The 14,840-nt window shown below is 47.2% G+C and overlaps 2 protein-coding genes across 2 annotated transcripts in view; one reads left to right on the forward strand and one right to left on the reverse strand.

The window, feature by feature from the left end:
- The window catches only part of LOC8034357 (rab3 GTPase-activating protein catalytic subunit), a 284,365-nt gene that overhangs the window by 150,048 nt on the left and 119,477 nt on the right, over positions 1-14,840 (forward strand). The window lies entirely within an intron of this gene.
- The window catches only part of LOC8034354, an 81,699-nt gene continuing 78,133 nt past the window's right edge, over positions 11,275-14,840 (reverse strand). Inside the window, exon 4 of the mRNA XM_029968471.4 lies at positions 11,275-13,706. Coding sequence (XP_029824331.2) covers positions 11,845-13,706 — 1,862 coding nt within the window. The 3' untranslated portion in view covers positions 11,275-11,844. The remainder of the gene's footprint in view (positions 13,707-14,840) is intronic.

The following is a 14,840-nucleotide window of genomic DNA, read 5'->3' on the forward strand; positions in this document are numbered from 1 at the left end:
TATCGCCGTTTTTTCTTTTTTTGTTCCGTAAAGTTTGCGTTCTGGCGGATTATGAAATATTATCCCAATCACTTCAATGTTCTTTCTTCTTTTTTTTATTGCAGTAATGCATCGAAGGGAAGAATACTGGCGTGAAACGGTTTTTCGCGTCCTAAAAGGGCGGAGTTGGTAACGGTTCCAGAAGAGAGAAAAAAAAAAAAAAAACGGAAAAAAAAAGGATATTTTTTTATTAGCGTACACACAAGTGTCCTTTACATTAAGTTACTCCCACTTGTGAAATACTTCCCCAGAACCTAGTGATGGTGTGTACTATTTACGCAAATAAAACTTTTTAACATTCGTTCGTCTCTTTTCGTTCGAGTGCATCGTGTAACACTAGGCTCGTTCGATGCACCTGCACCTCCTGCAACGGTGCAGGAGGTGCAGGGAAGTCGAACTAGCCTACTGGCGACCCATATGTACGGTGCGGAGTCGCGGAGTACGATGATCACTCTAGCGCCATCTGGAGGAGGCCACGGGAGTTTATTTCACTACGTGGACCCTGTACACGTTTGGTTACTTCTCCTTCCGCCAAGTGGAGCCGTCGGGTCGAGTGCGTCAGGAGTGCATCCTGACCATTCAGTGCTCGTGGTACATTTAAACTGAATAAAAGCTGCCAAGAGAGCCTTTGGAATATGCGTTGTAATTATTATTATTTTGTTGTAATTATTATTATTATTAGGGAGTTCATTGTCCCACCCCCAAAATTACTCGCTCTTCGGGGCGCTACCTGTATTTACCCAAGCCGCAAAATTCGAATAATGTTCGGGTTTAGTTTGTAGAGCTTTGTTTTCAGGAAACAAACTGAGATGTCAGGCAAAAATTAATACTAAATAAATAATAACAACGAAAGATTTGCTTGTCTCGTCCTTTGTTTTACAGATTTTTAATTTTTTTTTTTTTTTTACACTCTCAGTAGATTTCATTCGTACCTGTACTACGGGCTACGGCATAGTAGCGTAGAAAGCTATCACAAAAACAAGTCGAGGCATTTTTGGAGTATTGCTGTGAAATTTAAGTAACCCTACTTCAACACGTTACATATAACTCCGTGGAGTTACCTTCTTCGGGAACGCACCAAGGACCTCGTTAGGTGTCTTAAAAATAATTAGTAGTTTAGTTTCTGAACTTCTGTGAACAAATAACTCTGTTCTGTACTTTCATGCTAGAAGTTCTGTAACAAACCATTGTTTTATATGTGTTTATATTCGTACCTTCGTCCGTGGGTACCTTTTCTAATATCGTGTAACCAGGGCAAAGAAAAACATCAATCTTTAGCTATCTTTACATTTTTTTTTTCAGCTAAGGAGGGTTTCTGTTTTATGTCTGCTCTAAATGGCCTTTAAAGGGGCCGTGCAACGATATTCGCCTGGAATGATTTTTTTTTTTACTTTACACGAGCTTACTGGCACTAGTGGTACGCAAGTATACTCGCACGTAACTCCACTGACTAAGAAACTCTTGTGTAGCCGTGTAATTTCAAGGACAAAAGCGAAAGATTTCTTTCAATCTCTCTTTCGCAAAACTTGATGACGTAGCTGGGGGGTCGCAGTGCTTTCAGTGACGATATTTGAATGTGGCTTATAGATTGGACCCAACGTTACTAGATTACCTCAGTTGTGGAACTCCCGCGTAGGGGTACCCCCCCCCCCCCCCCCCCTTCACCCCCTTCAGTCCACTTCCCGTTGTTTCAAGCAACATCTAGAATTTTGTTTCAAAACTATGTGTTTTATAGAGTGCGGTGAAACGTCATCTAGACGCTGCGCTTCTAAACGTACGTATTCCATAGAAAACACTGCAGTTACCATAGCACCCGTCCGGCGCGTCCAACGGCGGGTGGACTCGTGGGGGCAGAAGAAAAAACAAGGGGGGGGGGGGGGTATACTCGTACAAGCAGCGTCTATGGGCAGTTCCGTAACTGAGCTAATCTAATAACGTTGATTGGACCCGAGTATTGCGCGAGCACTCGATTTGGGCTCGTGATAATCAAGAGCTCGACAAGCATTCGGGTAGTGGCCGGTGTCTAATCGCGGCAATGACGACAATAGCCGAATTCTAACAATGTCTGGAACTCAGCCCGTGTCATGTGCTTTTCCAACCCTAGCGTGTGGCTATGACCAATATTGGCGGCATATAATCGGCTCCAGATCACGTGGCCGCTTCTGGCTGCGAGTTGAGGGGGTGAACGGTGCTCGTTTTAGATGCGGAGCATCTCTTGCTCGCGCTATGTCCCGCGGCGTCGTAGTCCGCACTCACACTACGCATGCGCAACTCTCCTCGCTGCGCGTGCGTTCTCTCTCTCTTCAACAGCTGCGTCCCTCTCTCCAACAGCTGCGCGTGCGTTCTCTCTCTCATCAGCAGCTGCGCGAAGTGCACGCAGCTACCAGCTGCGTGCACTTAGCGTGCGTTCGCTTCTACTCACACCGCGCGCGCAGGCGCAACTCTCCTCCTCTAGTTTCTTCTCCTTCAAGTTTGAATATAAGCAGCGGTAGCGCGCTGCGCGCGTTCAAGGGGAGGAAGTGGCCGAGTGGGCTAACGCGTCTCAGCTCGGAGCGTGGAGCGAAAGCTTGCGCTGGGAACCTCCTGGGTTCGAGTCCCCGCCACCCCCGCCCGTTTCGATCTGGATGAGTTTCGTACCGGCACGCGTTCGTGTGATGACTACTGCGGGATGCACGTTAAGAATCTCAGGTTAGCGATTGTACTGCACTGGCTAAATTTCTCATCTACAGCTAAGAAGCCGATTACCCGTTGAGGCGCATCTCCATCAAGGCTGTATAAACATAAAGAGCAAACCAATTTCCGCGCGCGTTCAGTTCACCGCTGTTGACTCCACTCCGTTCTTCCGATGAAGTGTGATGGAACGATGCTCCGCATCACCCCATGGTTCCCCTCGGGAAGATGGTGTAATTTTTTCTTTAATTTCTTTTTGGAACTTCTATTGCGTGGGGTGAAAAACGAACGCGTATTTCACAGGTCTTTAACGTCAGGGATTCGTTCTAAGCGGTATTTGCGCAAATCACAAAAATCGTTGCATCACCCCTTTAAGGTGAATTCACACGGCGGACTTGGCCTCGGACAAGCTCCTACGAAATCGGTGGCGTCTTTCCTGTGGTTCGAAATCCTGCATGCCCCAGGCGAAGAAAAAAAAAAAAAAAAAACAACAAAAACATGCGAAACTCGAGCTGGTTTGTATCACGTGGGCAAATCTTATGAAATAGGTCCTATGACCTGTCGTACTACAGTTATCGAGATTTTGAACCCCTTCTGAAGTCGCTTTTTCCTGGTCCAGCGAGGTCCGTGCCAGGTCGGGGACTCGGCTAACTTGGAGGGATGCAATCGCTTCAAAAACAACTTCACAAACAGATTTTTTTTTTTACGGTCTATTTTTAGGATTTGTTCATAGGCTCCTGCTTGGTTGTGTTTTATGTAACGGTGACACTAGTTGACACCTCATTTAAGCGAATGTGTTTATAGTATGTTAGTTCTTGTATTACTGTCACGACCTCCCTGCCGCATCTAAAAAAACAAAAAAAAAAAAACTACGATGTTGTACAGCTTTTTTTATTGCAAAATGCAGACATAGCTCTTATTATTTCACAACAGGAATCCACTTGGATGAAAACAAACACCAATTGAAAATGTATTTAATAGAGAAGGCAAAAGTAGTTCTCTAAAAACCCCAAGCTATATTATAAAATATATGTACGCAAGCCCATGGCCAGAGGTAACAATGAGAGCCAATACCGCAACGCGGAATCATCGGTTATTCTTGGCTATCAAAGGAAATAGTGAAGCGTGGAGTATATATTTTATTTCGAAAAAAAAAAAGTTTTTGTGCTTAGATTTTTTTCTATTTCGATTTATAAGATGATTATTTATCTCGCGTTTTTGAACATGTCTTTATTTTGATTTAACTCAATTATAAATTAAACAGACAAATGCTAACTGAGAAAAATGTTCATTGTTTTCAAGAATAAAATTCTGCGAAAGCTGGTTGACTTTGAAGGTCGATAGTGTACATGCCTAAACATGTTTGTCGCTTGCGGAACATTAGGATTTAGGCGGAATAAAATGCAAAGCTATTTATTATCGGTTCGTCTAGAGGACGTTCAATTAGTTCCACGCTTTTATGTGACACCGAATAAAACGTCTGAGCTCGTTTAATTTCGAGATGTGGTCCGACACTATTCTTCCCAAATTACCATCCATGTTATCAAAAGTGTTTGCCGCGAAGCTTTCGGTAATTTCATTTAACGTATTTGTGCGCGATTTCCATCGGGAGGCTGAATATTCGTCTCCGATTTCCTTTTTCTTGTCGCGTTTTGGACACTTCCCAGGCGAGCCTGATGGCTCCACACTCGGACCTGTTGCTGCGCAGGATCTTTGTGCTGAAGGCGTGTCAGCGCAGGATGCTGTCATATATCAGCCAAAGTAAATCTCAACCCTGTTTCGCCGTCCAGCTGTAAAGAGAATATCGTAAGTTAGTGCCGTGTTTGTTAACTATCATGAGCCCATTCCCGTCAGTTATTCCAACAAACCAGCTGCTAAATGCGTCTCCGGTTCATCTTTGATGCTTACTGTTCCCCGAGGCAACGTTGATGAGTTTACATGTTCTTCCCAACTCTGTCGCCTTGATGGAGCGTGACTCCGGTGCAAAACGCGACTAACATTTGCTAGTATTAACAGCTTCACGCGGCGTTTACTTCGCGTTTCAGTAAAACAGGATCTACCCGAGCGAACAAAATGCCTTATATGCAGAGCGTCGTTATTTCCAGATTCAACGCCAGCGGTACAGCGCAACTCTATAACTATGCTAGCCATCGGGAGCCTTGTTTCACACATTCATCAAAGGGTTCCATCAATTGAAAGAGAGCGTGAACACTCGTCAACGTAAAACAAGGAATCAGCAAATTGCCTTTGGGTTACTCACGTCATAAGGATCCTCATCTTCTCGGTAGATTTCTCTGCATATATCCGCGAAGGCACACGCTTGTTTCTCCCGAACTTGAGGCTGCGGTAGCACCTCCGCATACCGTACCATAGCCTCCTGCATACTATGACCGTATCTCGTCCTCAGCAACTTGACAATTTTTCTTTTCTTTTCTTGTCAAACGTCAAATTGCGTCGCTTTTTTTTTTCTTCTTCAAAGCAACGCTTTACTTCTGAAATATTAGACAAAAATAAGCCGGCACATAGAACTGCGCGGTTCACGTGAATCAGTGTCAATGAACTCACCCGCCATGTAAGACCCACACCGCCAGAAGCGTCGCTGCTTTTTTTTTCGCTGAGGCTAGCTTTGGCATTTTATGTCGTTGTTTCGGTACTGATCGTAGCCACCGCAGTTGCAGGAACTCTCCCACTAGTAAATTTGGAAAGAACGCCGCTTCGTCGCTGGGGTCCTTCATCTTTGTCTCCTTCAATGGCAGATTGGCAAGACATTGACTGGATACAAATCGAGCGTCACGTGCCCTGCGTGATGGTCTCTCTTAGCTTGGAGTGCAGCGAAAGCTACGGGCGCGAGGTCACAACCCACCGTGGTCACAACAGAGCGATCTCACGAGCCAGTTTGACTACTACACCGCTCGCTGCCGCAATGCATCGAGGAAACTTTTCGTCTTTGGGCACGTACGACAACCTCGCTGGAGCTCTGCGCGTGCTCTACACGCGCAGAGCTCTCTCTCTTTCTCTCTCTCGTGGGCTGCCGTCTGCCTCCTGTGAACTAAAGTTATGGCAGCGTCACGCATGCGCCGCGCTTAGTGAGATCGGTCTGTTGTATGAGGTGTGTTGATCTTGTTTGATAGCACGTGTAGCGAAAGCAGCGACCAAAGCTACGAGAGCGGACTCGCAGTCCTCACTTCGGTCCACGGTAGGGATTTAGTGCCCGATCCACGGACCTGCGGACGTGTCCGTAATGACGTCAAGGTCACGTGATACGCACATTTCTCTGGTCCGCGGACCTAGTTCCTAAGATTGATCCGCCGTGTGAATGCAGCGTTCCTTCCTACCATTTTCGTAATGTTGGAGTGAAGATGCATTAAATGCTTTCCAGGCTCGTCTAAAAATAAAGTAGGCGATTGGAAAGTTTTGAAGATGCTTTTTTTAATATTTATATTTAAAGATTTGAAAGATTCGTCCCGGGTCAAGAAATCGGAATGCCTATTTCGTTACCACCAGGCATAACTCGGAAGACGATCGACTGGAAGTGTCTGTAATTTTGTTTATATATATATATATATAACGTTTACTTTGTTACTGTCTCGAGTGCTAGCGAATTGAATAGCCTAGACAAGGGTGGAGCTTGGCGGTAACTCAAAAGGCTAAAACGGGACAGGTGGGGGCGTTGCGTCACACTATCGCGTAATCAGCATTCTCAACGACCAGCATGCTCAAAGGATAAACCGAGAAGTTTTCCCGCACAGTGCTCATGACTACTGCTAAAAACGAAAGCATTTTCGCACTTTTCTAAGAAACTGTGATTGCGCAGAAACCGGTTTTTGTACGACTGTGCTCTTTGTCGACGGGCTGGTAGTACTTCCAAGGTGAACTGCAGAACCAGCCGCGCGGCTGTGTATGAGGACGTAGTGGCAGTGCGCCTGTATTTGTTTTCTTCCCCTCCTCTCGTTTCAGCTAGGCTTCGTTTGACTGTTCTGTTTTGAGCACTTCGCGTTATTCTTTCGTTGGGGTGACTGCGCGGTCAGTGTTTGCCGCGAATTGCGGGCGGGTGCGATTGAGTGTCCTAGCTGTGAACGGAAGGGATTACTTGGCCGCGTGTAATTACTAGGTCACGTCAGTCAGAGCCGGCAAAATGTTCAGAATCGGGGTTGACGTTGCACGCCGCTTCTTCGCAACGTCGTCGTCGGTCTCCTCGGCGAAGCTGCCAGTGAGTGACATTCGCGTCATCTTCAAGTTTCTTCCTTCTCCTCTGGGACAGCTTGGAAGGCTCGTTATGTCATTGGACTCATGCTCGGGACGTTGCGCAACTGACAAGTCGTTTATTTTCTTGGAGCGTTGTCATGCATGCCCTTACAACATCTCTTTCTCACTTTCTTTTTTTTTTTATTTCTAGTGATTTTTTTATTAGGTGTTTACGCAATTGTATGCGCACTCAATGGTCTACTGAATAGATACTTTTTTTTATTATTTCCTGCATAAGCTGTAAGATTTAAAAAATATATATATTTTCAACGTAATTGATCGTCTTTTAACCCAGCAAGCATAATTTCCTTCGATTCTGAACGACTAATTAGTGGCAAATAAAAATTGCTTACTGGAAATTTTTGTGACTTTCAATCCTTCATCACTGGGAAACCACTTTGCACTAAAAACGTGCTTCGACTTTCTGGGAAGACAAAATCGAGGAAAACTGCGCGTTTTGTTTTCTTCGTTTTGCCCTACTGTTGGGTGGCCCTGTTCATGCTCAGGAAGTCGAAGAATGTTCTGAGGTTAGAAACGGAGCATAATGCCGTTTATCGCTACTTTGAACGACATGTACCTGATTTAATTATATTGTTCAGGAATATATCCTTTCGATGAAAGTGTAACTTGACTGTTGAGTTAAAGTGAAACTACATTAGAAGTGAAAACTTCTCCCCTTCTCGATTGTCAACTTGCGTGCTGAGGTAGGTAACTTAATCGGGCAGGTTCCGAGCAAAGGCCGAACTCGGGGTTTTTCTTCAGACTCCATATTCAATATGCCACCTCCCACAGTCTTGCGAACATTCACGCGATAATTTGTGACACGTGTAAACGTTGAGACTCCATTGGTTGCTGTTGAAGTCAAGCGTTTGCATTCCAAACTCATCTCCCGCGAAAATATGATTTACAGAAATTTATCGTACTTTAAATATCGCACGGAGTTTTGTCTTACTGCTATTGCGTCGATATACCGTGCCTCGTCCGTCACATTGGTCAGTGAAGCAGCCCCCATCACTGTGTAATCCTCGAGGCGATCCTCTGTTATGTGTGCAGTTATGGATATAAAGCGGTTGCATTGTTTTCTCTAAGCATGCATGCGAAAGTAGCGAAACCACTTTCCTGGTTCTTACAAGCGCATTTGCAGCATCTGCTCAACGGACGTTGAAACTTTTAATGGAATGCGTGTGAGCGACTTCATCAATCTCTGTATGTGAGAGGGCACTGAGGCGGGACGCTTGTGGGTAAAGGTCAGGACACAGCGGAGGGTACCGAGAATGGAGAGAATTGTTTAACGTCACGTGAGTAATCTGACGGTGTAAATGCCGTGTGTGTACGTTGAACACGGTGCTGTGTTCGGGGGTTTGATATTTTGCCTCCAGGGGCTCGCTTTTCGCAATTTTTTGGTTAAAGAGAAATTTTGCGATGAGTGGTAAGATGACCCGTGGACCGCTCACATGAATTAAATTGGAGATTTATTCGCGCGGTGCTCTTTTCCTGGATATTTTAGATTCGGGTATTATCGAAACTTCGGTCACCGCGAAATTTAAAGGTGCCCTGAGGAGGTGCCTAAATAGGGCGATAACTCACCCTGCGGGCCCTAAACATACTAGAAATCCATAAATCATAACGATGCGCGGTCGATTTCCCTATTAAAGAAAGCAATCAAAGATCGAACTGACTGAGATCATCTCCGGCGATGGGGAGCGTCGTTCCGGCCGCCAGGACGACAGTTGACCAATGAAAACGAGACATTTCCTTGAGATTGCAAACGCTGTTATTACAAAATGTGTATTCTTTTATAGATAATACAAGCAAATAGGAGTAGTTAAAAATGTTCATTTTTCGCGGAGAGGGTACATAAAACTGCAATAATCGTCTAAAAATCAGCGCACTGTTTTTTTTTTTGTCTTGTCTTTTGCGGGAGTGATGTGTCCGGTTCTTCAGCTCTCGAGCGCGCGCGCGCGCTGGGTTGAATGATAGTCCAGGCTCCATGGGCAACGAGCCGCGCTCATTCGAGATATCACTCCGCGGTTCCACCTGTCGGAGGCACGAGGGCCCTGGTATCGGAACATGCTCCTCTCCTTGCCGGAGATGACCTCGGTGTGTTGTGATCATTGATTGCTTTCTTAATGGGGGAATCGGCCGCGTATCGTCAGGATTTAGGCCTTTCTATGATGCTTAGAGCCCGGAGGGTGAGTTATCGCCACATTTAGGCGATCTCGGAAACCTCCTCAGGGCACCTTAAAGGCGTTTCCAATGTGACTTGGGAACATGATGGGGCATTTTGCGTTTAATATTGATTCGGACGTGTGAGCTTTTTCTTAATAATCCAGTATGTTTTTTCTTCTTCATTGTTATTACGGTACTGTGTTAATTGGTGTGCCCACATCATACTTCTTTGGCACTATTTGGTGTCTGCGTAAAGCCGGGTGTCATCCAGTAAATACACCGTGAACGAAGATGTGAACCCTTTTGACTTAACTCGATTGGTCCCCGAATCGTGCCCGAATTAGAACCACACTGCATGGTGCCTATCCAGAGCGAATAGCTTTAATTTCATATATAGTTACCAATGCGAGCAACTCGACGTTGCTGTTGCGCTCTGGAAGCCAGCAACATTGCTGCACTGTAAGCAACTCTTGGTGTGAACACAAAAAAAAAAATAAACGTTATATATATGATTAGTCCAATAAACATATCAGAACTTAAATGAATTATACAATGCATATTATATAGGGTGGTCCAAGTCACCAGGCTCGATTTAAAATGAACCGTAAAAATTGACGCCTGCACGTAGCAATTAAACTTTTCGTCCAAGGTGTATTTCACAGGTTGGTTTTTTCTTATAAAATTACAAAGCGTAGTTCTTTTTCTGCAAAAGAATACGGCCAAGAAACTTGCCGGGGTCTACGGCGGGCGACGACCCAGGCGACCAAGTCCAGTAGCGGGGTATGTTTGGAGTTTATATTGATAGATGGCGTCGGGAGCAGCGTCCGAAGGTGCAGCCGACCAGCGAAAGAAAGCAGCCGACACGCAGACGAAATTCGTTGGCATCAAAAGCACCGTCGTAATGCAGACGCGTTTTTTTTTTTTTTTAACTTTAAGTTTTGCTTTTATTGTTGCATTATTTTTTTTAACAGAAGGTACATTTCAAAAAAGATTATGTTCTTTCAATAAACCACGGTTGTCGCGAGCCGTCGCGATGAGGAGGTTGCGCCATCTATCAATACGAACGCCAAACACACCCCGCTACTGGACCCCCGTCGTCTGCGTCGCTGCCCGCCGTAGACCCTGACAAGTTTCTTGGCCTTATTTTTTACGGAAAGAAAGCTACGCTTTGTAAATTTACAAGAAGAAACCGACCTGTGAAATACACCTTTGACGAAAAGTTTAGATTGCTACGTGCAGGTGTCGATTTTTACGGTCCATTTTAGATCGAGCCTGGTGACTTGAACCACCCTATATATATATATATAATATGGTCTTACAGGCTCTTATATGTTATCATGTTACTTGGACACATTAATTTTTTTCCATTTTTGTTTTACTGGGCAAGAGGATATTGTTGAATTTGTCGTGTAGGTACACAAAAGTGAAACGTGTACACAGATGTTTAGTGCTTGTTCTCTTTTTTTCTTGGCTAGCTTTTTCAGCACCTACTTCTTTCTAGTCTGCCCACGCAACAACACCGCCTGCAACAACTCCAGGGCACTTCTGAGGTGGTGCAGTTAGAGGTGAAGTTGACTTTCGATAAAACAACTTCATTGCCGCATTCACCTCTGCTGTCTTTTGCTGCTGCTGTTCTCCAGTGAAACTCTTCTAAAAGGAGGTATCAATACGAGTAGACGCAGTTGAAGTATAATATTACTCTAGCGTGGTGCAGCTTTTGCACGTAGATTATGCGTACAAACGTTGCGAGGCTTCGCACCATTTTCGGGGCGAGAAATGTGTATCTGCTTTACCTTCCTTATTAAAACTTGTGTCAAAACAGCTGGTAAAGCGTTTATGTAATCGGGGTTTCCCCATCATAGATGCGGCACAATTTCGATATGTTGAAGGTCATATCAAAATTCCAAAACTTAGTTCCTGTCTTTTTTTTTTTTTGCGCTTTTAATGTTCTTATTTTACATTGAGTTCCCACTATAGTAACATTTGTATAGCAAATTTGACATTCGGCTGTCCTTCTTGTGCATACGAGCGTGAGCATCTGAAGAAACCCATCACGTACACCTGTCGCCCGGTGCAGTATATATACTCTCTTCGAAGTTGCAACATCCGGACAGCTGTGATAACGGTCTCTCCTGGACGCATTTAAGCACGCACTGAAACACACGTTTTATTTTTGCCGAACGCAGTGGCCCAGCGCGTTTCTGGCACGAAAAAAAAAAACAATAAAGGAGGGCAGTCGTGCCAGTTCGAGCACTATCCGTGGGAGGTTGTCTCGCGCTATCTTTCCGCACTTTTCTTTCGGCGGCTGTTCTTGAAAGCGTCCAACCGACCATGCACTTTGAAGGAGAGTCGTATTACACTACATCAGCTCCTTTGTCCAATGCCTAATACGATGGGGGGTGGGGCCGTACGTAACATAAGGAAAAAAAAAAAAAGCTTGGGAGGGAGTCTTGTTAAACGGACGGGGAACACAACTGTAGAGGCGTATGCACTGTCCGCGGTGAATCTCTGTGCTGAAGTTTTCACGAATGCGCATAGCGTTGCATTGAACTGTTACGGGTTGGCTTCTTCCTCCATTTATCAGAAGGTACGGTACAAAGTGCTACTGTTAGTCGACGTTCAGTCAGTTTGCCCCGCTGTCTCTGCTTTTCAAAGCCGGGGCTCGCGGGCGGAATGTCACATCGTCCCCGGGCAACGCAGAAAGCGCGCATATGAAGTTGCCTAGACGTGTTCGATGAACACCTCACAGTCGCTGGCTGTTTCGGGTCTGCTCGAACCCCTGGCACTCGTGCTGGCGCCGATTCCACTGTTTTCCGATTTCGGACGCGGGGGTGGCGGCAGCGGTGGCAAGCTCTTCACCGTCTTACCCGTACCGTCTTCGTGACGTCCCTTGCCGAACGTCCTGAAGCTTAGTCTTTGGCTAGACCTGCCTATGGTGCCTCGCCGAGGCGTCGTTGACGACCGTGGCGTCGGCGGTGGTGTCTTGTCTCTCTCCTTCTTCTTCACCGACGGACTGTATCTGGTCTGGAAGAAGTTGTTGGCTTTGGCGCGCCGCTTGCGTGACGAAGACCTTAAGCAGCTCTTGGGCAGGGTCTTGGATCCGTGCGAGTACACCTGGACTTTCTTACCGTCCAGGTACTGGATACAGTTTGCGTTGAGGTAACCCTGCCCGAGAGCGAATGCCGCCTTGGGCGATAAGTAGGCGCCCTCGCCACTGCTTCCAGTCTGGCTCTTGGTTATGGACGCGCTGCTGGAATCGGCAGGCGATACGCGTCTGGGCTGTAGGTAAGCCATGGAGTTTGCGAAGTGCTCGGACTTGACCCTGCGGGGTGGTTTCCGACCCAGTGTCAAATCTTCCCACGGAGAATATAGCAAGTTGGGAGCCCTGTCGGTAGACGTTGGGGGAGGTGGCGGCGACGGTGGCGCCACTGGCGGTGGTGGTGGCGGTAGCGGCGGTGGCGGTGGTGGTGACGGCGACGGTGGCTCTGGAGGTAGTGGCGGAGTTTTGGGGGCCTCTGGTAGACTTCTGCAGCGTGATCTGTTGGTGTTTCTGGAAGTCTGGCATCGTGGCATGACTATGGGCTCAGTGTCTTCGTAAGCTGAGTTGATCGTGGGAACGAGCAACTTGACGGAGTTGTCGCTGCTGTGGTAAGAATTGTCCTTTTCTGAAGCATTTCGTTTGACAGCGTCCGTTGGCTTCAACTTTGTTTTCACCTTGCGAAAACAGCTCCGGAAGGTTTTCTTGGGAAAGCAGCAACAGATAAGGGCTACAACTACGGCCGTGGTTGTCGTGGAAACGGTTGTTACAACGGCTATGGTCTTGATTGGAATCGGCTCGTCCGCGGGCTTGGTAAGCATTTCTTTGCAAATCATAGTTGTCTGGTTGGAGTCCATTTTTGAGGCCGAAACCAAGTGGTTTGGCACATGTTTTATGTAGCCGGGCACCGTGTCCAAGCTGTCTTCCAGTACCGAATCCATTGCGATCAAGCACAAATCGTACGCTGTGGACGCGTCGAGGTTCGGCACTGTGTAGCTGTATGTACTGTTAGACTTGCTCTCGCCGCCACCATCAGAGATGCGGATTTCCGTGAAGTTCTGGGTCGCGAACTTCCTGACTAGGATGACCCACTCCCTCGGCAAGACTTGTTCTTCGGTTACCTTAGCCAGTACGGAGCGTTTCGGCGACTTTTGGAGGGCGGCCACTTTCCAGCGTAGAGTCAGGGATTTGCTGGATGGCTTGATGGAGAGCAGGATGGTTCGTGCCTTCTTCTGGTAGGGCAGCGGAGATGTGACCTGCAGGTTGACCGTCACGACGGAGGTGGTTACCTGGGAGGCAGGCTGGGGCTTCTTCTTCGTGCGCCCTTTCTGGCACTTTTTGGGGTTCATGAGGTAAGGCACCAGGGGAGGCGCCTGGTGGACCCCCACACACACCACATACGCGGTGTCCGGTTCCAAGCCGCCGATGACGTCGGTGAAGACGGCTTCGTCGCTTGATGTGTGCGTCCCTTCACCGCCCCGGGGGTGTGCGGTCATCAGGTACGGGCTGGTGCTTTCCTTGCGGTACAACACGGTCCAGCGGAGACCTGGGCAGACAGAAGCGAACACGTTTCAAGGCCTCGGCATTGCGTCCACGTTACATTGTCCGCCTTTGTTCGGTCTGGCGATCGCACGATCGAGACATTCCGTTGCGACCTCAAAGGAGACCGGCCGACCGGTGAGCCACCGGGTATTACCTAACTCGGGATAGGCTTTGTACCTTGTTTTGCTTTGTTTTCTTTGCTGTAAGAACACGGGAATTTTTGTTGTTGCTTTTTGCAGTAGGACTTTTGAGGAACTCGTTTGTTGCGCAGCGGCAATTTGCTCTGCTCTTTTTCAGAAGTTTTTCTGCGAGCATTCGCTTTACCGTAAAATATGAAATTCGCAGTTTGCTTGTTTTTTTCTACTTCCTTTTGCGAGCCTTTTGCGAGCGCGTATTCGTGTATAAAGAATCAAGATCGCACGGAGAATGAGATAAACACATAGCTCGCCTGGCTTGACCGCATTCACTGTAAAACGGTTTCTGGTGGCTTTTTTTTTTATTTTTTGTTGCTGTTATGGTGTTAATCCATTAAGCGCTCCCTGTAACCATTTTGCGAGTGTCTCGCTAAGCGATGAACGTTGTGCAGTGTACTGTTCTCAGAACTGGGTACGGATGTTTTGAAAGGGTAACAAGGTCAGTCGCCGTCGCTCCTGTTAGCGGAACTGGGCGTCGGTACGTTAAAAAGGTTCGTTGTGCTGGCATTTAGCACGGTCTAGTTTCTTTTTCTCAGCGACTGTGCCTGAGGGGCGTATTAATTAAGCTGCGAGACACAACAGACATCAGCTCGCACCCGCACTGTTCTCCGGGTGCGAGCCGGGGCTGAGCTCGCTGCCGGCTGACCGACGATCAGTGGCCGCCGTCGACATCGCCTTGGGCGACGTGCAGCTCAGGCGCGTCGTGTCTTCCCCTCGGAACCGCGTCCGCTAATGAGGGCGACCGGTGCGCCCTTGGCGCCGCGGGGCCACATTGTCTCGGCCCACTTGGCATGCCGGCAGCCTCCTTGGGCTGTCCTGGCGACGGTGGCGCCTAATTACCACCGCGCGTCTCCCCTGGCGGTGCGTGAGAAGACGAGACCGGAGAGTCCAATGATAAATGCCACCAGAACGCGCTGCCGCGCTCTTTTTGCCCTTTTCCGTAA

This window comes from Ixodes scapularis, unplaced genomic scaffold (genome assembly GCF_016920785.2).
Source record: "Ixodes scapularis isolate PalLabHiFi unplaced genomic scaffold, ASM1692078v2 PGA_scaffold9__187_contigs__length_104089568, whole genome shotgun sequence".
Classification (NCBI taxonomy): Eukaryota; Metazoa; Arthropoda; class Arachnida; order Ixodida; family Ixodidae; genus Ixodes; species Ixodes scapularis.